Here is a 26,074-nt window from a genome sequence, read left to right as displayed (position 1 = left end):
TATAGTTTTGTTGCCAAAAAACAACAGACCTAAATATTCATTAAACATAGCTTTACCACGCTTCACGAATTCCTAAACACGCCTAAAACAAATAACAGAATGTAGGACTCATAGTAAAATAATAAAATCATGCCATAACGAATTCTATCTCGTCCATGGAGTAAAGAAAGATGAGCGGAGATACCATAACGCAGGTAGGTCATGCGCTTTCTTCTAGGTCAAATACGTACGGTAGGCATGACCAAAACGATCAGCTACAAGTCTAACGAGGCGTTCGGGTTCTTTGGGACATCTGTCAACGATTTTTGGTATTATAAAAAAGATCAGGTCCAAACAAGTCGTGAAAGGAAGAAGACAGTAACGTTCCCCGTCACCCACAAATCCGTATTTTGGCGGACTACTTTCTTAGGAGATTTTCCGTTATGGCACCTCTAGCCATTTTGCTGTCCATAATCTTATCCTTGTTTACTTTATTTCGTGGTCACATTAGTATTCCATTCAATAACGAGTGACGAATGGCCATTATGTGTGAAAGCTCCTTCGAGATTCTGAGCGCCTAGTACTTTGCTTTCTGTTACGAAAATAGACCTAGTATTATTTATTACTTTTTGGGTATACAAATAAATTATAGGATAAGTTTATGAAGTCTTCTTGGGTGACAAAAGTTTTCTCATTTATTTAGAGCTCAAATTGTCATCTTATATTAGTTGAATTTATTGTGGCTTTAAGAATTTGGTAGTTTTTCCAGTTAATTATTCTTTACTATAGTTACAAAAGAGTTATGACAACATTTGTCTGAATCTGACAAGAACTAATTTAGGTAAATGTCCTAAGAAGAAAAGTTTTGTGAAGAATGAAATCTGTTCTATTCATTAAAATGACTTGAAAATTAACTACAAAGAATACTTTAAACTTCAAAGATCGTGATAATAATTGCCTAAAAGGCTAACTTAGGTTGAAGAAAATTTATGTTATCTACATAATTTTACACTTAAATAGAAAATACTCACGTTTACACAGATTTTAATTAGTTGGTTATGTCAGAAACTTGATATCCAACAGTAAATAAACAAATCTATGAAGTTGTTTTGGAAAACTGATAGTTTATTTGTTCAACAAAGCAATTAAACTTCGATTTTGATAAATATTATTGTATCCTATACCCAAAATCTGAATAAATAACAATCATCACTACATATCTACAATACAATGGTCGAAAACTTTTATTGAAAAAAATTGTTTTAGGTATATACTAAAACGAGAAATGTACATTTGTTTATTTATATTTACTTTTGACTCTAATTAATTCTAGCTATGTGACTCGAGCAGGGTCAAAATGTAAAGCAAAAACTTTTTAAAAATATAACTACATATTTTTGTAATTAACAAAACAAATAAGAGTTAACTAACGCCGGGGAAGGCAACGTTACGCTACTAATTGCCACCTACAGTTCTACTAAATAAACGTTTAAGACTTTATTTTAAGAAGGTACAAATTTATTATTTAAATATTTTAACCATTTCTGTGTTTACCGAAATGTTTCAAAAATTACGAGATCATACAGTTTTCCGGCAATGAAGCCGTTTTACATCAGTACAGTCCTTTCTAAATATTTCAATAATAATCATAAGTACACAAAATGTTATCTATACTAATTTTTTTATTGTTTTTTTTATACTTAAAATACTACTGAACGGATTTTAAAAATTATTTCACTATAAGAAAGTTACACTTTTCCCGAGTAACATAGACCATGAGTAATCCCGGCAGGAACAAAAGTTCCCACAGGACGTGGGGGAAACCGTGGAAAACCGGCTAGTTTGCATTTAAGTTCAAATTTTAAGAGAACCATGCCTACCCCTTCACATACAAAGACAGTCATAAAATGTCCTGAACGGATTATAAACTAGATACTTATCATTACAGCACTACAATGCTTGAAGACTTAATTGTATCCATTTTCTTTTATCAAAGATTTCATTAAAGATACAAAATTAATTTGGGATAGTGAGAAGATTAAACTTAGAACGAAATCGCATATAAATAAATATTGGTTTTAATACTAGGGACTCCTAGTATTAAAACAAACTTGGAGGAAATTTTAAGAGTCATAAGAGTAGGTACATTATTGCAAAAGGGAGCATTCAATGCTACCTCTGTGTCTATGTAAATAGAACGATATAAAAGAGATCCAATCAAAGAGTATTTAATACCCCAGAACGCCTTCTCATACAACATTGCTGGCATGCAACATTCTTAATACAAAAACGCTCCGTCTATGGATTTGGTTTTCATATCTGTAAATTCGATAGTTCGCGGTTCTTTTTTTTAATGTAATGGCAACATTTCTATGATTGTTTTAGAAATAATACTTTTGTTATTTAATACCGTATTTAAAACAATATTATTATAAAAAGGTAATGTTCTTTGTCCTCAGGTACATAATAACAAGATGTGAAACACAGCATCATGGGAGATAAAGAGTGTTACAACTGCAGCTTTTGGATCGACAACAATGAAACTATTTATAGGAATAGCTCTAGAAATGAGACTATTGACAAGTTTTATTTCTATCAGGTAAACAAAAATACTTTCTGTACTTTTTTGGTTTTGGCTCTGCTATGAATATCATGTATTATAAGTTTTTCAAATCCGCGGACAGTTCTCTTTTCTTTCTTTTTTTTATTCTAATTATAACCAAAATATTTCTCAACCACACCAAGTTTTACAACATTCGTTTGCAAACTTTTTCTACCATTGGTAGTTAATATTATTATCAAACTTTACTATAATACCCCTATTTGTTAAAACTTCTTAAACTTTAGGTTACCTTAATGTTCTTTTGTTTTCATATACCCCGTTAAGTACACTTTCTTAATGAATTTTCTCATCAAATCGTGTGTCATTAAAGCTAATGGTTTGTCAAAATGCCAGGGCAATAAAATAATAACAAATGAACGCGATATGTTACCAATGAGCGAGAGACGGTTAGAGGGAAAACTTAATTGACTGTGAGAACATAAAATAGGTCTTGGTGACATTCTCTAATTTAGTTTTCGAGTTCAACATAAAATATAGGACTGTTAAAGTGTTAAAACTTTAAGTAAAATCTCAGTTTTCGCTTCTAAGTTCACTTTGTAATTCTACTTGAATAAAAACTTGGATAACGTGAAAAGCGTTGCTCAAAAGACCTTGAACACTTCAGACGAAACAGATTTTTCACTGAGTTGGTTAATTAAAAGTACGGGTAAGAAACTAATCAGTGAAATTCATTAACGTGGAGTGCACAATTAATTGTGTGAAGTGTTCCTAGCTAAAGTATGAGTCTAGACTCACTCTCTGTGTTCTAATTTGTTTAAGACTGTCTTAATTTAAAAGCCAAAGAATCATTTAGAAAATGTTGTTTAAAAAAGGTTCTATTTCGTTGAACTGTTGCTTTTTTTACATTTTGTGAAGTGAACTTTGATTAAAATGGAAAGAAAAGCGTAAAATAAAAAGCTCTGTTTCGCAAACTTTTATTATTGGTGTTTGTCATTCACATAAATGAATAAAACCCGGTTGACTTGTAATGTGATTTTTTGACGAATCACCTAAAAAAGTCACTTTTACGACTAGCAAATAAGACACGAAAACCCACCATAAAGAACATGTAAAAAGTCAAAAAATTAAACTAAAACTTTATATTAAGTTTACCGGCCTTTATATCCTCCGTCCGTGGTACTGAGAAATTGACCAGGAAAATTCTCCCTTCCACACTGGTCAATTGCGAGGTACCATGCCTGGCTGAGGCTGTAGAGGCTTGGAAAATCACCTGCCCGAATATTGATCTACCCGTCAACCCGTCCTCTCAGAGACAGTGGGATGAGCCGCTCTGCAGAGCTACACGGAATAATCTGATTAATACGTCAATTTCTTCTGCAGAGCGAGCGCGCCTTCTGGCTGTGGGCGAATGGGAGTCGGGTTTATGGCTTCTGGCACTTCCGTCGTCAAACATAGGCACCTTGTTTGACGACACCACTTTCCGGCTAGCTATTTGCTTGCGTTTGGGTGCTCCGTGTTGCTCTCCTCACCGCTGCCCATGTGGTGAAGCTGTCAGCAGCCTTGGACACCACGGCTTGTCATGTAGCCGCAGCGCCGGCCGTTTTGCACGGCATGCGAATATCAATGACATAATCCGTCGCGCTCTTGTTGCCGTCGGCGTTCCAGCCCTATTAGAACCCAGTGGTCTGGTACGCGACGATGGCAAGAGACCAGACGGTATGTCGTTGTTCCCGTGGAAGATGGGTAGGTCTTTAGTATGGGACGCGACCTGTGTCGATACTCTTGCACCATCTCACCTTCCTAGCTCGGCGCGATGTGCTGGTTCCGCTGCTGCGGCTGCAGAGGACCTCAAACGGCGCAAATATAGTACCCTGGTGGGTAACTATACCTTTGAGCCGTTTGGAGTTGAAACCCTCGGGCCGTGGGGTCCAAGTGCTCATCTCCTATATAAGGATATGGCTAAGCGACTTGCTGACACTTCAGGTGACCCAAGGGCTGGTTTTTATTTTGGCCAAAAAGTAAGCATTGCCATCCAACGTGGCAATGCTGCCAGCCTCTTGGGTACACTCCCGGTGGGCAGCGATGAGGAGGAGTTTTTTGATGCAATTTTTTAAATATTTTTATTTATAGTAAGTGTATATATTAGGTAATAAGTTAGTTGTATGTTGTATATATATTTATTATTAAGTTATTTTAAAAGTTATTTGTAAATTTAAATAAATAAATAGCTTATTCGTTTTTTTGAATTAAATTGGTTAATAATTAAAAAAAAAACTAAAACTTTTAACTCCGAAATATAAGTATCAAAAATTCCACTCAGCTTATTGCATGCCATTTAATTTTATATCTTATTTCTATACTTGTAACATTCAAATTCGTGAGACACTTGAGACCTAAACTGCGATGCAGTTTACTACAAATTACTTGGAGTAACTATTTGCACCAAATATTGCAAGAATTTGCACAACTTTGATACTCAGACCCGATATTATAGAAGTTCAGACGACGTATTTCAGCTCATATAGTAGTTTGAAGCTATGAATAAAATTGAAATAAGCCGAGATATTTACACTTATGATCTTATTTTATTGTGTGAATGATTTAGAAGTTTCGTTATAATATTAGACAATAGTTAAATTGTATTTTCATTTCCAATTTGACAGCCAATATCAATATTCTTAATGTAACTTTATAAAATTAAATTGATTTAAATTGTATTGCTCATCAAAGCTTTTTCACGCTAGCTTATTTTTCCGAGCGACATAATGTATGCAGCAAACCTTCTACTGTCAAATCGCTCTAAAACTAAGATCTTGTCCCAAGTGTCTGTCTCTTGTGACCGACGACTTGCGACAGACCCGTGCTGTCGACTTTAATATCTAATGACAGTACCAATGGGAATGTATGGCACAAGCATTAGCAACTATTTCAAGACATAACTATGCCTAGATTTTTTAACGAAACATGTTAGTATTAGTAAGGACTTATATTTGTATCTTGTTCCCACACAGTCAGCACAATTGGCCATTCTATGGATGCTACTGGTGACCATAGTGGCTGGCAACGCGACAGTCGTGCTGGCCTTACTCCTCACAAAGTCAAGGAAGAGCAGAATGAACTTCTTTATCATGCAACTGGCCATTGCAGGTAAGGTCTTATTCTGTACCATAATTTCTGTGGAGTATCCGAAGAGTATGATATCTGTGGAGTTTCTTCCGAAGTCCATAACCATTTTTTGATGATATACCTAAGCAAACTTCGAACTTGATTTTTTCACAAAAAATATATCGTTTGCATTTAAAATTATACTGTAACTTAAGTGCTTAAACAGAGAAAAGCTCAGAAGAGAAATGAAGTAAAAGTTAATATACACTTGGATTATATTATTAATAAACAAAAACGACTGTATATTTCTACAAGTCATAGTAGACTGTCATTAATTATACGATACAGTGCAATGTACAAAACAGCTACAATTTTCTTCAAATCACAACTATAACCTACCACCTAAAAATTATTTTCCACATACTACCCCAACTTTCCGCTTCACCTATCCTTCAACTAACAGGGTGAAAATTTTCCAGATTTATTAGTGGGTCTAATAAGCGTGTTACCTGACCTCATCCAGCGAATCACGATCACATGGCTAGCCGGCTCCATCACGTGCAAAATGATGAAGTATCTACAGGTACGGTACATGAAACTAATTAACGTTAATTAACTGTTTTTCTGAGAAATAATTTTCTGAGAAGGTTTTATTTTGAAGAGCTTTTGCTTGTAGGGAGTTATGGGGTCTGAGTGTTGATTGAGATGTTTCGTGGAATCCGTTAAATTATTTAATTAGGTTTTATAAGAAAATATAACGGTAATTAGGCTATGATATTTTGTACATACCTAGTTTGTTTAGTCATAAAAAAACTGCTGCTACTACGTGGCTGCATACCTCATGTACCTAAATGATTGCCAATCGAAGGTGACTGCTCTTGAATGAAAAATAAATTTCGTTTTTCACAATTTTTCACAAACTTCCAACGATATTTTTCATAATGTACCACCGCAGTAACAAGATCTAGATCAAAATATTATAAAAGGCTATAAGGCAATCACGTGCAGAGGTATACAAAAAGCGGAGTGTCGACTACAAAGGATGATACCCCATCAGTTACACGAGTAACTCCACGTGTTTCGTACTATAATAGTGTGTCTGTCAATAGTTTAGTTATTGTTTTGAGGAACGCATGTTAAACGTACAAGATACGATTTATTAGACGACTTAATCGTGTAGTATTAACTTTAAAAAGGGTTATATAAGACCTGATGGCATAAGTTTGGTCGTACTTTACACGCTGCTTATATTCGGCAAAATTTATGAATATTTACACATGTAATTTACCAAATTAGCGAGAAAGTTTAGCTTATAAAAAGTCGTGTCCGAGTATAAATAAAATTGTCATCTAAGATGAAAATCTGTGGTTCTTCCTTTGTTTTTCGTAGTGAACTATCTCCCAAGCATATTTTATTAACAAGACTGCTTATTGTAGGGTGTGGTGACGTACTCCTCTACATATGTCCTGGTTGCTCTCAGCGTGGACAGGTGTGATGCTATAACGCATCCTATGAATTTTACGGGCAGCTGTGAGTATTCTTACCGATATAATACCTGCGGTATCCTTAGATATTAAGTTAAACTTACGCGAGTGCGCTCGCTTAAAGTTGCTTGATAACCGTCATAAAAATATCTTGAACTTCTTCATCAACCTATACCAATTATATCTTACGGGTGAATTTCAGGAGCCTAATCACTAATCCTGTTTAAATAATTATTCTGGTGTTTGATAGTCCATCTAATAAGAAAATCTGTCTATTTGTTCCGAAGCGTGCTAACTAGTTCCAACTGGGAAAACGAGGATTTAAACTAGTACTATTAAAATGATCAAACTTAAGTAGCAAATGTCCTAGAAAACTGCAAAGTTTTATAATTATGTCATCGTCATAACTTAGCTTAAGATAAACTTAACGTGTAACTTAGACAAAGTCCAGGCAAGTGTCGTTGCATATTTTGCTAACTTAGATGCTAACCAACTATTTGATCCAATTTCAGCACTGTTGGAGTTACCTACTTATTTTCAGCTAAAATTATTATAAGAACCTCTTTTAAGATTTTTTTAACACTTCCACACCATGGATACCCATGTTTTCTTTGCTTGTACACAAGGCAACTTATTTATCTTAACTTGACGACTTCCGCAATTTTACACGCGTCCAGGGCTTCTGAACTAAAATAGTCTATACCCTTTCTTACACTATAAACTATCTGTTTATTTCATTTAAATGTGTTCAATAGTTTTAGTGTGGCAATGCAACAAACAAATAGACAGACGAACAGAGAGAGTGAGTCGCACTTTTATAATATGAGTAATAGTTAATTAATCTTTTGTTTCTCACAGGGCGTCGAGCAAGAGCACTCATACTAAGCGCGTGGTTTGTGAGCTTCCTATTCTGTGTGCCCATGCTGTTTCTCTTCGACGAAGCTATTGTTGAAGGTAAGTAAGAAACGGAGAAAGTGATCATTTGCAATAACACAGTTTGTACCAAATGCTGAGTTACACTGATGCTAACCTCCAATAGAAAGAGCCAATAAAGAAAAAAAGATTAGCTTCTCAAAACAAAAAATATGCTGTGTAAAAAGAAAACTGATGAACCCATTAGTCATGATCATCGACATGTTTCGATGTTTTAATAAGTCAAAGGTCATACCTAATATCTTTCATATTAATCATATCACTAGATTTTTTTTGTTTTTATTCTTTCAGGGTATTGAGATATTGAATAGGGTTTTATTTGTTATTTTTCTTTGTCTTTTTTTTCTTTTATTTTCTAAGATGCAAAGGCTGCAAGTGAAGTGTGTGTGGGTGTATTTCCATCTACACTATTTAAGATGAACTAGACAGGAGCACCCACACACTGTTTGCAGAAAGCTAACCAGTCTGGATTTTAATAATACTGTTAGCTTTTAGAACTTAATCGGTTTTTATTTTACGAACGCTTGTATGAAACATTCGAAAATAAAAACGACATTTTTGCATGAGAATGTCGCGGTGATTTGACTATGTTTGCAGAATTTTTGTAGCGTACATTTGTAAGTGTTTTTAGTCGTAAAAGAGTAGGAATGCTGAGTTTTGTTGTTTCTGGATGGAAACGAGAATATAGCATTTTGTGACACGGAAAAATCAGAGAATTAAAAGCATTAAAAAACAACAGCAATTTTAGGCCATTTATTTTAATGCAAAATTGCTAGTAAGTACCCGCATTAAATTTTGAAATTAGGGTTTATTTATTTTAGGTTTATTTTACTTTGAAGCTGACATGCAGAATGACTGTATGATCCGGCGATTCAGCCACTAGTGAGCGCTCCCAAGCTTACGCATACAAACAGAATCCATAATGATGTCTATGTACATTTACACACAAGTATGACTCATCCGCTTTCGTGAATTAAAACATCGTTAACAGCCCAACATTTTCCAGGTATATACCAATGCTGGTCTGGTATCAGTAAGCTACAATGGAGGATATGGATGACCAGCGTCTTCGTGTCTCTATTCGTGGCTCCAGCATTAATAATATCCGCATGTTACGGAGTCATAGTGGTCACTATACGTCAGAAAAGCAACCGGGTGTTAGGACGACGTGCTACGACAACCAGGCAATGTAAGTTTACTTTTATTCTTCCCGTCATGTTTACAAGTTTAAACAATAAAAGTACATATAAAAAAGGTTTTAACGATAAAACTAAATAACGTAAAAAAAACTTCTAATGATCACTGTGGATCAGTAGCGTGCCCAAAAGGCTGGCTAGTATTTATCCAGGTTAGTAGCGTTAGTCACATGAAGCGTCAGCCAGCCGTTCACACTTCTATCATGTGAGCTCGCAATTTCGCAATCACAAGGCCTAATATCAAAGGCTTTTCTAATCTGGTTGACAACCTCTGACGTAGTATATTATCTACCGTTGTAGGCCACTGTAGTAACTGTTGGCTAGGATTTAACCTGCCTTGTCAGTTGTGTTCAACTACGGATTACTAGTACGGGTGCTTTATGAGAGTTTCTTAAACTGACAGACCGATTTTGAGTCAACCTGGGAACAAACCCGAGCCTCGTATATAGTTGACAGTAATCGCGCTAAGGATCACTATATCAACGAAACAGATTTCGTTAGTCATACAAAATTAATTAAACAAAGTACACATGTAAGTAATTAGGTTTTTTTCGGGTGTCCCAAACTTGTAATTTGGGGGCAAACTTTTCGGGATTGGCTGGATTTTAGTGTGTAGTCGTAAATAGTTGTTTATGTAGACTAAATTTAGGCTGAATTAGATTAGTGGGACATTAAATGTGTTAGAGGTTTCGCTGCCGTAATTTCGGTGGCTAATGTGATGAAGTGGACATGGTACACTAAGTACTCTTAAGAGATTGTGTGTTATGTAATATGTGGTGTCTCTATCTATGAATACGAGTATATATACATGCATGTATGAACGGCGGCACGAGTAATAGAAGAATTCTGATAACCTGCAAAATATTAAGAATAGTCAACCAAGTCTGTGAAAGTTTATATAATGAAAACTACTTCTAAGTTTTAAGTTTTCTTTTTTTTATGTAAATATAGATTTAGTTAATTTTAAAATATTATAATGTACCTACAGGTTTTTAATTGAAATGTAAATATGATCAAAACTACCGCATATTATTCTGTAAAATAGACGTTATAGAACTAGATTTCGAAAAACAAGTCGTCTAGTAAGTACTTTTGTGCCCCAAAAAGCAAAAGAATAAGAACCCCTGAGAACTCCAAATAATAAAAAGGCGAAAAGAACCCAATATATCAAAATAAATAAGCCAAAACAGAAGCCGAAATAACAAAAGAATAGCTACAATCAAGTTCAAGAATGGGCACGTGCTTCAACTGACGATGGATTTCAGAATCATAAAGTATGGAGTCCGAAGTAGTCTGGATTTACGCCCACAAATAAAACGTTATCCGTTTCTTATTGAATAGTAAGGAGGTTAAGAAAGGAAAACGATAAACTGAGTTATGAAGGATGGTCTTGAAATGAGAACAAAATAAAGTGGGAAATGTTTAGAAGTATTTTTTCTGTATCGTTAACTGACTTTTTCTGGTAGCTTTATTCATATTCTGGCAAAATTAATTCCCATTCCAAAATAAAAATTTAAACCTAAGTTAAACAGCCTATATTGTATGATAATAACATGAAAACTAAATAGAGGTACCTAATGTAAAAAAAAAACATTCTGTCAGATATTTCGAACTGCTAATTGATAAAATCCCTTTTTTAAGGACCTATAAAACTATTTTTTTTGGTTTTACATTAACGTTTTTATTTCGAGTAAATTCTACTTAAGATTTTTCTTATTGACATTTTCTATTGCCACATAGTTCTGGAAATAGTGAACTAATGAAACCTGGAGACAGTATTAATAGTGTATTTTTATTGCAGATAGTGACGACCTGGACAGCCGGCGAGCCAGCAGCCGCGGCATCATACCGAAAGCGAAAATTAAAACCGTCAAAATGACATTTGTTATTGTTTTCGGTGAGTAAATAATTATTTTTATGTTAAAAAAAAACATTACACTCAAAATCATTGACAACATAAACGTCCCGTTTTCTTTGAACTTTGAAACAAATTGCATAGTATAAGTGGTACATGCAGTGGTATTCAGAAAATTGTCGATTATGAAGATGGGTCGAAAGTGTTGCTTATGATTTAATGAACCAGTTTATTTTTCAATTTAAAGTTTAACAGGTAAGTGTATTATTTATCTTAAAAATACTTGTCAACTGAAAACTTTGATTTGCTTATGTTTAGTGGAGGATTAGAGGTACACATTTTTGGAAAACAAACATGTTATTAATGTGGCGTATTCGTTCCCCTATGAAAACAAGTTACCACTCGCGTTGATGGACGGACACGCAAACAAACACATTATGACGCAGCATGTGCCTACTAAATTGTGTACCTATGATTTGACGACACGTTTGAATAATTTAAACTTCGGTAATCATTTTCTTTTTGTCACTCCCTTTATAACTACACTACAACTACACCAAATGTTCTATTACACCTACCGCATACTTGCACGTTTATAGAAAAAAAAAGAATTTTTGTTACAAGTTTCTCACTTTGTGATTCTTTCACATTCATAATATTAGATGCAAGCAAACATATACATAAAACAAAACTAAATAACACTAGCCTCATAATAACTTAATAACATTACAAGCAAGATCTCTGAATAAATAAACAAACGCTTAATAGATTACAGAGGTTCCTAAGCAAATATTAGTTCCAGAACATAAATTCATCTCGATAGGTTACAAGGTAAATTAATGGGTGACAGATACGGAGGTAGTGTAACCCTTTAAGTAAATGTAGGTAAATAAAGGTCCTAGAATTCTGTATTATATTCAGCTCTCGTATGTTGATATTTCAGGAAAGACATTACGTCGCCAGTGTTAATTGGGATCAGATATTTAAAACTCTTACTCAATTTTTATCAATGCCAAAGTTACTATTCAAGTATAAACTACTTATCTCAATTTCTATAATTATTATAAAAGCTTTCTAGATTTCAGTAATCTATTATTGAGCTATCATTTAGCCTCTTATTCATTTAATTATCTTAATAGACAGAATACATTTTAAAACTAAAATCGTCAGCATGATTTCCATATTTCAGCAGACAGCAGTCCTGTTTTATTTATGCTCTTTGAATCCCTTAGAAAGTTATAACAAATGTAACAGCCATCGCGATATGAAAAAGCCCACAAAATGGGTGACAGTAAAAACTTTTTACGACCTTCTCCATCATGTCTAACTGGAAGGAATTGTTGCTAAAGCTGAGGACATAAAACCCCCATAAATAAATTAACCCTCAAACTCTTTAAGATCAAGGTCATTTTTATCCCTGACTTGAGATTTTGTTCAAAGAGTTCGCTACCCTTGGCTGTTGACCTCATTTTCCATGGCTTCGTTAATATTTTCTTAGGTCGCTGACTTTTGGGTTGCTTAAAATTATTTCATGAAATTTTAAAAGGTTAACAGAGGAACCTCAATTTGTTTTTATTTTACAACCTCATTTTATAACGCTTTAACTCTTCGAACAATTAAACGCACCAGTTGTGAATATCTTAGTAATTTACTAGGCTGGCCCAAGGTCATGGCCACTTCTCAAAACTTCCTCTGCATAACAGTTGTTTATTTAAGAAAATCGTAAGCGCAATAAAAAAATTAGTCTAGTCACTATTCATTTTCATACGTACCAACTGATTTACGAGCCCAAATAAACTATCGGCCTACTCTTTTTCTATTTTCCTGTTAAAAATTATATCAGACTAGACCAACTTCTCTCAGCTAAAAATAAACATCATCAATGTTCCTGCTTATATTTATTTTTATTAGAAAGTCGGATAGGTTCGCCCTCAATCTTCTGATACCGGCTGATGACATAAATTACCATAATAATGTTATATACCGATATCTGATCTGATCTACAAGGGGATGTTTTTGGCTCATTATTTTGGTATGTTATATCATAACGGATAATTTTGGAAGAGGAAACAAATGAAAAATATTTTTGAAAAATTCTAGTTTGCTAAGTAAAGTTATGTTATAGTTATAATTACCCACGTCACGGCTCCTATAAACCTTTAAAAAGTACCTCTTACTTTCACATCATATCTTCATATTTGACATTATTTACTAAAAATAAACATGACCCATTTTGGTTTCAATCTTAACCCAGAAACCAACAAAAATATAAAACCTTTTTTTCCAAAATATCACCATAAATATTAATTACCAAAACCCCATCATTTTGAGTATCCTATTAGGCCTCTATCCCTCATTTATCTTTATACCTTACATGAAAACACCCATTCAACCAACCCATGGTTTTTAGACCCCATAATAAATATAATACCTACAGGAATAAGCCCCGTCATTTTCGTCCCTCATTAAATGCATCATACATCTTTTAATCAAACGGGGTTTAACAAACACACAAACGCACATCTTTCACCCTAAACGCATATACCTACTCCGTTCCGTCATGGGTAAAAAGGGTTCTGACCATCATTTGAACAGATTGAAATATAGGCAACTGTTATTGTTTACAAACATTTTTGAACTCGATCTTGCCTGACTATTACGCTTTATCGTACGATTTTAACAAGTCCCGTATAAGCTTTTTAAATGTGTCTGATGGTATCTGACAGCGCTTACACACGGTCGGATTCTGAGAGGAGAAATACCGAGCGACATCGCCCGTTTCGTATGACGATAAAAACCCGCGCGACATATTTTTGGAGTTCGAATGTCGCTTGTACACTGTTTTGTTTCGGAAAAACCGAATGGAAAATCAGCCGATATGAAAGCGCTAATTGAGATATAATACCCCATTATAACATTTGGTCTAAAAAGTATTGATTAATGAGCCTTATTCCAATAAACATTTTCACTTTTACTCGAATAGTAAAATATGACGTTTGTTTCAGTATTCGTCCTCTGCTGGTCTCCATACATGATTTTCGACTTACTCCAAGTGTACGGCTACGTCCCATACACGCAAGCGAACATAGCTATCGCTTCGCTTATCCAGAGCTTAGCGCCGCTCAACTCTGCGGCTAACCCAGTCATATACTTCATATTTTCAAACAGGATATTTGTGAGCCTCAGGTAAGTTTTTCTGATGCTTTACCTACTTAGGTATTATATTTTTTGAAGTGTGTTAGTTTTTTTGAAGTGAAGTTAGTTGAAGGAACCTTAACTCTATATACATTGATTACCTTATTTTTTTCGGTATTCACAACGGGCTGATAGGAAATTTTCCGCTTATCTTTTACCGGACTTTAAATACCCCGATACATACTAACTATATAAACCTTCTGTGAGTTATTTTAATTCGTCGATTATTTCGTCATGAAAAACTGGAGAAAAACAAAAACTAAACAGATTACCTAAACAATGGTCCGTAAAAAATCGACAAATGTAAACTACCTATAGATAGCTAGGCAAACTAAATTTATTCCTTAAGATCCTCAAGACTTTATAAAATTCAGCCAAAACTGTAAAATAAGGTGCTCTTTGAAACGAGCCTTTATTAAAGTAATCTTGCTAATACTCAAAATGTTTCGCTTAAAAAATGTTCTGAGGAAGCCATGATAAGTTATTCGCATAATTTACACATTTCCTTAACGTTCTGTTGTTTTTTAGATGTTGGTATTTTTAATAATCGTTTAGGTTCATAAACATTGACAAAGACATATTTTTACAGGAACAGGCTTTCATTTCAGACTATCTTTTTTTGAGGATTTTAAAGTTAATGTGTTTTTGTGTTGGTTCGAACATATTGACTATAATGCTATTACTTAAGTCATTAGTAGCCAACTTAAAATTAGTTAAATTTCTTGATGAGTGCTGAATAAGATGAACCTGGGATAGTCAGTTATCTCTCAGAATACAAACATTTAATTAAGGAATAATTACTATCAAGCGCACACATTAAATATTAAAATCCATCGCTGATATTACCATTATGAAATTCTGAAAGTGTCATTAAGCATTGATGATTGCATTTTAATAGCTATGAATCAAAACTAATCGCGATTATGGACAATTAATAACGTCACGCTGTTGTTTTGAACTAACTCAAATGAAACGATTATTATTTGAACATAATCAAGTAAATGATATTTTTCAACTGTTCAATTTGCTATATATATTTTTATGAATGTGCGATTACTCGAAGACGCCTTTTTTTTCCAAAATGTGTTGTCAGCTTCCAGCTAAACAGATGCAAGCAAGACTGATTGTAAGATTTTCTGACTTTTGACAACCCTTAATGATTTGATTGGAATTTGAATCTTTGAATTTGAATCTAGATTGCTTAGTTATCTACAATATCGCAAAATAAAATAATACCTTCAAGAATTTACAAACTTTACTCAGGTATATTTACAAGGCTAAGATTGTGTCAAAATAAATCATTGTTCCAATCGATTTGTGTTAATGTTTATCTTCAGTGTTAATTTAGCGTTAATTATTTAGCTTTTCAAAACTCATTAGTTGTCAAGTCTCCCTTCAGTTCAACCCCTTAAGAAAGGTCAACACTGTTTCTTCGTAAATTCAGATTCAATGAATTTGATTGATTTACTTAATTTATTAAGTTAAAATAGCGTCAGTATTAATGGTATTGCTCTTTTGATTTTAGAGGGAAATTATTAAATGGCTTTGGGTTCTATTTCCTGATTTGCTTTATATACAGGTTTAATTTATTTTCTCTTTTTGTTTCCCTTGTATATTAGTTGATAACCAAAGGATAGGAACCATTTTAAGTTCTAATTTCATAACAGTATAGTATTTTTACAAATAAATACTAAACACATTATAATCCTTAAAAAAAAAAACAAAAAAATTTCTCTATCACACCACTTTTCAAAATCACGACCTTTTTACGTAAAAATTCTGTTCAAAAAAGGTTTTTAATCACAAATAATGACATCATCAAGCTGCTAACGGGCACTCAATTCAAGTTAGTGACGTCGAAATGCACTTAAGCACTAAACGGTTTATGCTTAAGTCATAAACTTGTCTTATTTAGTGCTCTTTAAGTGACTATCTGTTGCTTTTGTAACGTCTTGTTAAATGCGCTTGTGTGTACCAGTCTTTACTTTGTTAGAATTGTTTGTATATTCCTTTCATCAACATGTAATAATGTCTCAACAAGAATTTTATTTAAGTAGGTTCTTAATTTAGTAAAGTCATCATGATCTGCCTATTTAGCCTTTTCCCAACTATGTTAGGGTCAGCTTCCAATCTAACCAGCCGCAGATGAGTACCAGTGTTTTACAAGGCGCGACTGATTTAGTAAAGTCCAGTATGATTTTTAAAGAAGTATTGTGTAACTTGTAAGCCACAAACTTTGAAAATAACCAAAATAAACATTTATTAATGAACATAAGTCTGAAATCGGCATCAGTTTTCAGTAATCGCAGTTTTTTATTATACAATGTGTCCCGGGGATAAGTGACCGCCCGAATTTTTTTGAATATTTGTACAAAATTAAGGATAATTTCCTTTATATTTGGGACTTACCGCCTTTGGTTTTTTTTTTATGATTTTTTGTAAATACTGTGACGTGCTGCAGTTTTTTTAAGATATTTCCTAAGTTTTACATCTTTTAAATTCTTTTTCTTTATTGACTAGCCGACATCATAGTTTATCAATTAAAATTATCAAACATAACAAAATGTAATAAAACATTTATTAGAAAAAAAAGAAAATAAAAATTCAAAGAAAATAACGCCTTTTTTTCAGTTTTTTCAAAATAAGTCCAATAAATGCCCCCTTAATATCACTTTCTTTTAATTTATTAATAAACTACATGATATTTCCTACAATAGCTCACAACAATGTTTGCTGCTATTTCAAACAAATGCAAAAATACAGTCAGTTGAAATTTGAAAAAAAAGAGCAAAGCCTGTTATTAACAGGCCTGACAATAAAATTTTTTTTATGATTTTTTTCAAAAATATAAATGAAATTATCCTTAATTTTGTACAAATATTCAAAAAATTTCGGGCGGTCACTTATCCCCGGGACACATTGTATATCATTTTAATGTAAATTATAAAAAAACACAAAAATTAAAAAGCAACGGTTCTATAATAGATTTTGAAATACGTAAAAATATTTTAACTTGTCATAAACTCAAAAGAAGAAAGTCCTAATTACGCTTTGGGGAAACATTTTAAGCTTTTACGTACACATTATATTTACAGAAGACGTTAACTTTGCTCCTCAATTTTCTCATTGAATTAATTTAGCCCGCCGATTGAAAATTATTAATTTACATAAGTGCCAGTTCGTATTTGTAAGTGGTTTTGTAATTAGATCTTTTGTAGGTATTCGTCAATTTAATGATTAACTGGAGAAATGAAAGGCTTGGTAATTTTCATTTTTCAATTGGTGTCTTAAAGATATTTTCCTTATTTACTAGGTCCATTTTGAGTACCTATGACCATAAATATATTTTTTCTTAAAGTAACTGTTTACTTAGAAAAATGAAAAAGAAAATTCATAGTCATGAAGTAGTTACTTCAAGGAAACTGTGTGTTTGTGTTGTCGGTGGACGTGGGCTTAAAATAGGGCTGCCATTTCGAATTTCGCGAAACCCGGACAAATATTAAAAAAAACCCGGACATTTGGCGTAAATCGCATTTTTACCCCGGACGAGTCCGATTTTTTTTTACAAAACAAGACCTAGTTTTTAATATTACTATTACTACTATATTATACTTAAATTCAATGAGGTGCTTTCTTACATGGAACGTCAGGGCCATATCTAGCTCAAGTAGTAGGTATTTAGTATTGAAAGTTGACTTAATATTTCGAAGGTCATAAATAAGAAAGCTCATATGGAAACTAGGAGTTAGCTTCTTGTTAGTAATAGGATTTAAAACGGCGCTACCTTTTTGATAGGTTAGACAAAAAAATGTTGAAAAATACAAACAACCGTAAAGTGAAGTCGCCGAAAATTTTTGAGGTTTTGGTCTCTAAAGCACCTAAACTTGTATAATAAAAAAATCCGCAAAGTGAAGACGCCGCGAGCGAAGCGAGCGCAACATTTTTTGAATATTGGGATATTAAAGTAGCTAAACGTAATAAAAGACAGGGGCAAGAAAGGAAGCCGCGAGCGAAGCGAGCGCGAAAATTTTTGAGTTTTGAGACACTTCGACTTCTGCAGTCTGTGTGTCGATTGTAATTCAACTCGTAAGAAAAATGTCCGGGTTTTCCCCGGACACTTCTTGAAACCCCGCCCGGACGTCCCCCGGACGGCCTCCAAACGAGGACAAATCCGGGGAAACCCGGACGGATGGCAGCCCTAGCTTAAAATGAACTTCAAAGACCGAAAAAAACATAATTCAGCAGGATTTCCTCAAAACCATCTTTCAGAAAAAAAAACATCAAATTATACCTACTTAATGTTCTCATTTTCTGTTATTTTTTTATTCCACTATATCACAAATAATTTACTACTAACCCCTATTACCTTCTACCTTCAACAGGAACATACCACCATACAAATGGTTATGGTGCTGGGTGCGAGCGAGCGACAGCCCGACGGGCAACGAATCGCGAGCCCACACCGAGTTACTGACGTCATCACATCGGAGAACGAGGCACGAGTTGACTATACGAGTGAGTTTTTTTTAATAGTTCTATACTCATATTCTATAAATCTGAAGGGTCTCTCCCCTCTGGCGGTTTTTTTTACACACTTTTCGGAAAATCAGTCGGCCGTTTGTAAATGTCATCTTTCGGACTGTTTTCTACTGTTTCACATTCGTCAATTGTTTACTGTTGCGTATTATTATAATTGAACATACGCGACATCGCCCATTCGAATCGAGCGTTGTCGCTCGGAAAAACCTAGGGGAAAATACAAAATTACTTTGAATTTTCAACTACACAAAAAGTTTTTAGAGGCTAATTAAAATTTCTTTACTTTCCTCTCCTGTTTTATTGCTTTCAAAGAAATCGATTCCAATATCTGTAACAATTTTAATAATTAGAACGCGCTCAAATTCTATTCCGATGATGAAATAATTCGTGCGAGTTCCCAAGTTTATTACCAAACTTTGTTAGTTTAGTTCTGACGTGTAAATTAGTTTTATTCAAGTATAACGATTCGAGTATTTCACTGTGTCAAACTATGTCATGCAGAATTTCAAACACTGTTCTTTTAACCACTGTATCATTTACAAATGTGTTCCAGATTTTATTTATATCTAAAAATACATAATTTGATCATCTTTTCATCCATCATCCATCCATATTTTCTTTTGTCAAGCTCTTCCCAGCGACATTCATATTTAACACAATACATATGTATTTTATAGCTTCTCTTCAAATGTATTAGTTTTCTATGGTTAAGTGATTTCCACGTGATATTTCATGCCTTTCATTTTCATAGCATATCTTGCTGAAAAAATACTTTCTAAAATCTCATTTCCCTTGGCCCAGGTAAAAGACGACAGCGTGAAATTCCCAAAGCAGCGTCTCCACCAGTGCAACAGCACAAACTCTAAGAAGGTTCGTCTACACTTACCTGACCAACAGCTAAACAACAACTGCCATCCAGCACATAGAAGACGAGAGGATACCTTCTTGTAAATGTTAATACCAAAGAACAGGCTCGTGTTATAATGTGGAATATATATTTTTTTGGTTGTGCGCGCTAGTCAGCGAACCAGCGACCGACAGTTTAGTCTGTAGTATACGGGAATTCTTAAGGCCGGGTTCACACAGTGTCGAGGTGTGCCGGGCTGCCAAATAGCATAAACTTGTATTTTATATGCCTCTGCCACCGACACGGTGTATCAAAATATGGCAGTGACACTCCACAGAAACTACAGTTCATTGACAATGTTCATTCACAAATGACTGCATTACTCTGAAATTAGCTATATTGACTAGTGTCTAGATGGTCAAATGTACTAAGAAATCACTACTGCACATAGGCAAGGCAGGGAATGGCTGTCTTCAGACGGACAGATTTATTTGACGAGTACTGTAAGTAACACATTACCCTCTTTAGCGTTGCGCAGTTGGGTAAAATTATGTAACAAAGTAGACAAAGATTTTAACGAAGCTAGTTAAGACCAGGAATTTATCGAGAAAAGTACACGAAATTAGATTAAGAATGTATAATAAAAGTTTTATATGTACGTACATGTATACTGTGTAATTTTAATAAATGTGAAATATTTTAGATTAAGAAATGATTAAACGAATTGATAAATTAATGATTAAGATTGTTTAAGGAATGCCCTGAATTAAGAATTCATTTCTACTCTTGGCAATATTTGATGAGCGAAACTGAGAGTTACGTTGCAGGTTCTTTCGTTTTTTTCAAAAAAAGTTCATAGTATTTGGTAACTACGCTCACTAAAAAACTAAACATTAATTGAAAAAATACCTACTTCTAGTTAAAAAACCCGTCCTAATGTGTAGTCAGTACCTATACTTATTTTATCACTTGCCTCTGAAAAATTGCTTATAGTTTAAAACCTTGTACCAAATTCTAGTTGATAAAGCTATAAGACGCAAATATTTCGAGTCTTTATTTGACTTCGATTTTTAACAGTTTAATCGGCGGAAGGATACCTTAACCTTTTTTACAAGGTATATACTGCAAAATAATTATGCAAAGGAAAATTGTGATTCCATCAACACCTGCTTAAGTTTATGAACACTTTATCTACGTCAATAGAAAGGGTATTTCAATTTAAATCCCAATTGCCGTAAAATAGCAACAAAATGAGCTTTATTTTGATCTAGAAAATCATTTAAATTCTTTTTTCTTTCCCTAATATGAAAAATGTGTTTTATCGTAACGAGTAAGTAGCGAACGAGATACAGGGACTATTTAGAAAAGTATCTACATTTTCGGTCTACTATTTTGTACGACGGTATAGATCTCTTGAACCAAACTTGTTGTAAATAGTTTTAATGTATGTCATTGTTCGATGAAGTTTGTTTTATACTGGCATGGAGTCGAAGAAAAACATAGGATACTGCGTAGAACATAATATAATGGCATCCAGACCGATTATTGCAGACTGTTCTCCCTAAAGAGAACATCTTTTCGTAAAAGCCTATTTAAAACAAAAATATTTTATGAACACCGGTACACTTTCTAGTTCCTTGCTCAGTCTCATACTTTAATATACTATGGACTTTAATATGACATCACCGGAAAATTAGGTATCAAGCACAGAGCCAACATTTATGTGCTCCCGAGGTATATATTTTAGGCATGGGTGTATCAATCAACAGCGGCCCGATTTCAGGCTGCTTCGTTTCGTTTCGACTTCGTGCCAGTATGACTCAAACCTAAGTGTATATTGTATGTTCAAAACATTTGATATGATCTAGCGTAAAGGTGCCAAACCAGATTGGAGTCAAACTCTAGTCAACATGTGTTTTATGTGTATTTTTAAAACTAAAGCATGTACTTCGAAAGTAGTCTTATATGGTGTTTTATCTACCGAAAGAATCATGCTGTAGTGAAACACCATATAAGAAACTGCACTGTTTATACACTGTATCAAAGAAGAGAATATTAGAATAAATGTATGGAATCAATTTTATTGCTTTTCATTTGTTTTTCTTCCTTACATTATAAACCTGACTGAATGTAAGAAAACACCCACCACATAAAAATCCAGATTAAAAAAAAACGAGAAATTGAAAACCTCATTATTGGTAAGTCCGTTAAAAAACAACAACACAAAATTACCTACACTGAATTATTTATCAGCATAGCCATGACACATATCACCGACATTAATTTAGTTCAACAAATAAACTAACTTAAAAATACATTAGCACACCATTAAAATTCAATCCAGAGTAGATTATCATGGCGACGGAAGAGCCAAGCAATTTTTGTAAGAAATTGCGTTTTTCCTTAATTAATTTTCTTGTCACAATGTTGGCTGTGATTTTTAGAATATGTCCTGTTACATCTTTGGGGCGATATCTCTCGATTTTTGGACCGTATAAAGTCCTTTTTGTTGTTTGATATTTTTTTGCTTTGAATTTTAAAGGTCAGGTTTTTACCTAGTTTGTTTAACATTCGAATGATCTTATTTCGTTCTTTATTTTTAATTAATTGACTAGAGCGACCACAAAATAAAAGATAAACTAGGAATTATAATTATACAATACCCAAAGTAGACTGGTAGAGAACGCCTGAGGCGTTAAGTCCTCCATTGTACCATAAGCATAGAGTATTAAATAAACAAATCAAGCCATGCTTATTACTTAAATCATCTGAACTAAATAACTATAAAAACCCTTTACCTACTTCAACATTATTTCTCACTCAGTCCTAAGTTACCCAGAAACTAAGGACACCCTAGACACAAAAAAACCCAGAGCTATCAAGTCTGACGGGAAATTTGATTAAACCGCGACTCAGAATCTAGAATACTAAAATCTCGCCCAGTAAAAGCGTCGTAACACAAAATGGTTTCAAATAAAAATCCTCGCTTCTACCAACTATCTTGTATATCTGATTATTTTGACTGAGAGCTTTGGTGTCACAAGACATATTGGAACAACGCAAACTATACCCAGTTCTGGGTATTTTTTACGACACACAGATTCGGAACAGTTAATAGGTGTTATGCAGGTAAGTTAAATGCACCTCGTGCAAGCGTGGTGAGTAACACTTATTCCTTCTGTATATGAGAAGAGAAATGTGCCCTGCAATTTGGCAATTAAATAGAAAGGTAAACCTAATAGAATACATTTTGTAGTGGAAAAAATAACACCAAAAAGAGCAAATTAGTCTCAGAGCAATTATTTTCCAGTCTTATTTGTAGAAGTAGAACCTGCCAGTAGAACCTTGTCAACAAAAAGTACGAAAGATACGATAGCTTGAAAAACAGTTTTTCTAATTGGGTCAAAATGACTGCTCACAAGAGTACGGAGTCCGAACTCACTAACAAATACGTGGGAGCAATATAATTGGCGATACATCACGCCAATCTAAACTACTCCAATAATTACTGCCAATAGAAGTTCCATAACTCCATCGATCACACTAAAACTAGTTATTTACCTATGCTATGTCGATAAATAATTGCCAAACTATCGCTCAGTTGGAACAACACTAGCGTATGCGAAAAGGTCGTATGTACATATTTTTTTTCAGATCACTTCTTGGGCACAATTCCTAAGGGAGGAATAGAGTTATGCATAAGACAGAAGTGACATATCTTTATTTTGGTCGAAGTGTACATACGCCCTTTTTACTTTTAATAAAAGAATAGCGTAGTGATAAATCATGTAGATTTATAACAAGTATGTATGATGAAGTAGCCATACGGTTGAGTTATGGCGATATTGACCTTCCTCGAGGCTTTGTTTGCCTCCCATATTGGCCAGTATCCAGGGATAGACCTGTTTCAAAAGGTTTCCATTGAAGTCAGGCCGAGTTGTAGGTATAAAATTATCATCTAATTAAGTCATATTGTGCCTTTGTTGTGTTTTTACTTTGTAGAAAAGTCTCTGTGTTCGCATCGCTGAAAGTTCGTGTTTTTATTTGTGAAAGCCTTTTTACATTTTGGGAGCTTTGTAATTAAGTAATTAGTATGAATTTATTCTTACTTGCCTAGAAGGCGTATTCATCTGTTACTGCTATAAATATATTTATACCATATGTCCTATCTTCATCATCTGCCCTTATCATTCCTCTCCTAGATATACTTATAGGCAATTATAGACATCTTCCAATGCCAAAGTTTAAAGAAACTACTAGCGTACATATGTGGACTATAAATGCTATTTATACCTAGTAGTTTATTTATAAAACTAGATCAAAACCATAATATATTGTTTCTGTCTTAAATCTAAAATCATAATGTTCGTAATTAAGCTCAATTACAGCACCCTAAGACAATGTCTAAGATTATAATGATAGCACTTATCCGTCATTATCGTTGTAAGTCATAGGTCAACGTGGACTAATGGACTGTTATTAAATAATACAATTTGCAAGTGACCTACTATAGTGAAATATCACTTTACAATATAAGTACCTATATCCTTAATCCGTGTTATGATCCATATTATGAACTACTAACTACTTGAAAGTAACAACAAAATAGATCCAAATAGAAAAATTATCAATACATCACCCAATAAGTCACCTACTTTAAATAGTTTTTAGATCAAAAATTTATAGATTCTCGACATTTGACAACGAGATATAAAAAGAGCCGCATCTGATCCCAAACTTACTGACTACAATTTTTTTCAGCAATCGCCATACATGGAATCAATTTGCATAAAACCTAGCTGTAGATAAAATTATGAACCAAATCTTTGTAAAAAAGAAGAAATATCAAATAAATTACCTACTTTCCATATTTTTCCCCTTTGACACTCCAAGTGTCAGATGTGCCCAAAAAAAGGGGCAATTGTGTTTAGCACGTCCCGCGGACGAAAGTGCGAAATAATGTTAGTCACTTCCCCGAAATTGCGTAAAAAGTTCGTGAAAGGACAGTCCCAAACCACATGGACGTGCTCCTTTCTACCCAGGATGAACCACTATGAAAAAGGGCAGATGAAGAACCGAAGGCGAATTTTGAGAAACTTTGAAAATACGTACCCTTTACAGAAAAAGTTTGTCAGTAGGTACTCTATGAATTATAAGATATTAGATTCAAATGAAAAAATTTATGAATGTCTGGGACATGTCTCCTCAAATGTACGTCTTATGTATTACAACAAATATATCTAGTTACAAAAAAATAGTTTATCAAAAGCTACTGAAGTAAGGCAGACCACAAGCAGTGTTAACAACCATAAAATTGAACCAAAAATTGAACCACGGATGTTTATTATGTACACCAATAACAAGAAAAATCGGTCTTTGTATAAAATTAAAAATAACCATTGGTGTTTATTATGTAAACTATGTATTACACTACTGAGATTTTTCTTCTCCATCTCTCCAAGGCTCATTTGCTAAGAAACTAACCGTAACGCAGACACGCTGTCGTAAGTGTAGCGAGCGCTTTAACAGTACCCGCAGACAGGAGACTTTTAGTCGGCCGATAGTTTGTTCGAACTCATAAATCACTATGAAGATGAATGATAGTACGCACATTACAAAGATCAGGCATTTAGCCTGTATCAAGCCGACTAATTTTTTTTATTGGAATCAAGATTTTGTTTAACAATATTTTTTGTCTGCCGTCGGGTCAACTGTCAGCCGTCTGTTTAGTCGCCAGTGTGTGTACTTTTAAAGCGATGCTTTCGCGGGATTTGGGTTGGCTTGAAGTGCATAGAATTAATGTCATGTTTGTGTGATATTGTGTGCATTTGGGAAGCACTTTAATGTTACTTAATGCAACTGGTAATTCACTTTATTTTGTTGTCTTGGTATTTTTTAACCCTCGATGGAAAAGCGACGCGGTAAACGCGAGGTGGTTTACTAAAAAGGTAGCGATAGCTTTAGCCTTTTAAGGGCTGTTCCTTTGGTAACAAGAACCCTTTAACATGCACTTATCCGATTTAGAAGGAAAACCAGTAAAATTCAAGCATCTTGTTACAACGTTCTTTAAATCCAAAATCTTTTGTAGAACCAGAGTTTGCAAAGTTCACTATTTCGATAACTGGGTCAAATGGTTGCTTAGCGTTTCGTATTTATTTATAGAAATATTGTATGGAATCGCAATCGATACCAAGCTACTACATATTAGAAAAAGAAGTCCTTTGACAAGATGTTTTCCTGTCTCTCTACGATAAACTTATATGGTCTCACTACAAAAACTTAAACATGTGTCGAACACTTGTCTAAAAAAGTGTGGCCGCAAAATGGACCTTAATTCAACGTCATAATCTGTCATTTTTTTAGACAAGTGTTAAACTG

At 33.9% G+C, this 26,074-nt stretch overlaps 1 protein-coding gene across 1 annotated transcript in view; it reads left to right on the top strand.

Annotated features, from left to right (window-relative positions):
• Window positions 1-21,771, top strand: part of LOC110380985 (cardioacceleratory peptide receptor) — a 52,156-nt gene extending 30,385 nt beyond the window's left edge. The window contains exons 2-11 of the mRNA XM_064034513.1: window positions 2,439-2,578; window positions 5,554-5,689; window positions 6,127-6,230; window positions 7,084-7,177; window positions 7,990-8,085; window positions 9,071-9,253; window positions 11,062-11,157; window positions 14,121-14,301; window positions 18,693-18,825; window positions 19,651-21,771. Of these exons, the coding sequence (XP_063890583.1) occupies window positions 2,471-2,578; window positions 5,554-5,689; window positions 6,127-6,230; window positions 7,084-7,177; window positions 7,990-8,085; window positions 9,071-9,253; window positions 11,062-11,157; window positions 14,121-14,301; window positions 18,693-18,825; window positions 19,651-19,800 (1,281 nt within the window). The 5' untranslated portion in view covers window positions 2,439-2,470 and the 3' untranslated portion in view covers window positions 19,801-21,771. The remainder of the gene's footprint in view (window positions 1-2,438; window positions 2,579-5,553; window positions 5,690-6,126; window positions 6,231-7,083; window positions 7,178-7,989; window positions 8,086-9,070; window positions 9,254-11,061; window positions 11,158-14,120; window positions 14,302-18,692; window positions 18,826-19,650) is intronic.
• Window positions 21,772-26,074: the final 4,303 nt, after the last annotated feature.

Source organism: Helicoverpa armigera, chromosome 4, assembly GCF_030705265.1.
Source record: "Helicoverpa armigera isolate CAAS_96S chromosome 4, ASM3070526v1, whole genome shotgun sequence".
Taxonomy (NCBI): Eukaryota; Metazoa; Arthropoda; class Insecta; order Lepidoptera; family Noctuidae; genus Helicoverpa; species Helicoverpa armigera.
This window is presented reverse-complemented; position numbering and strand designations above follow the sequence as displayed.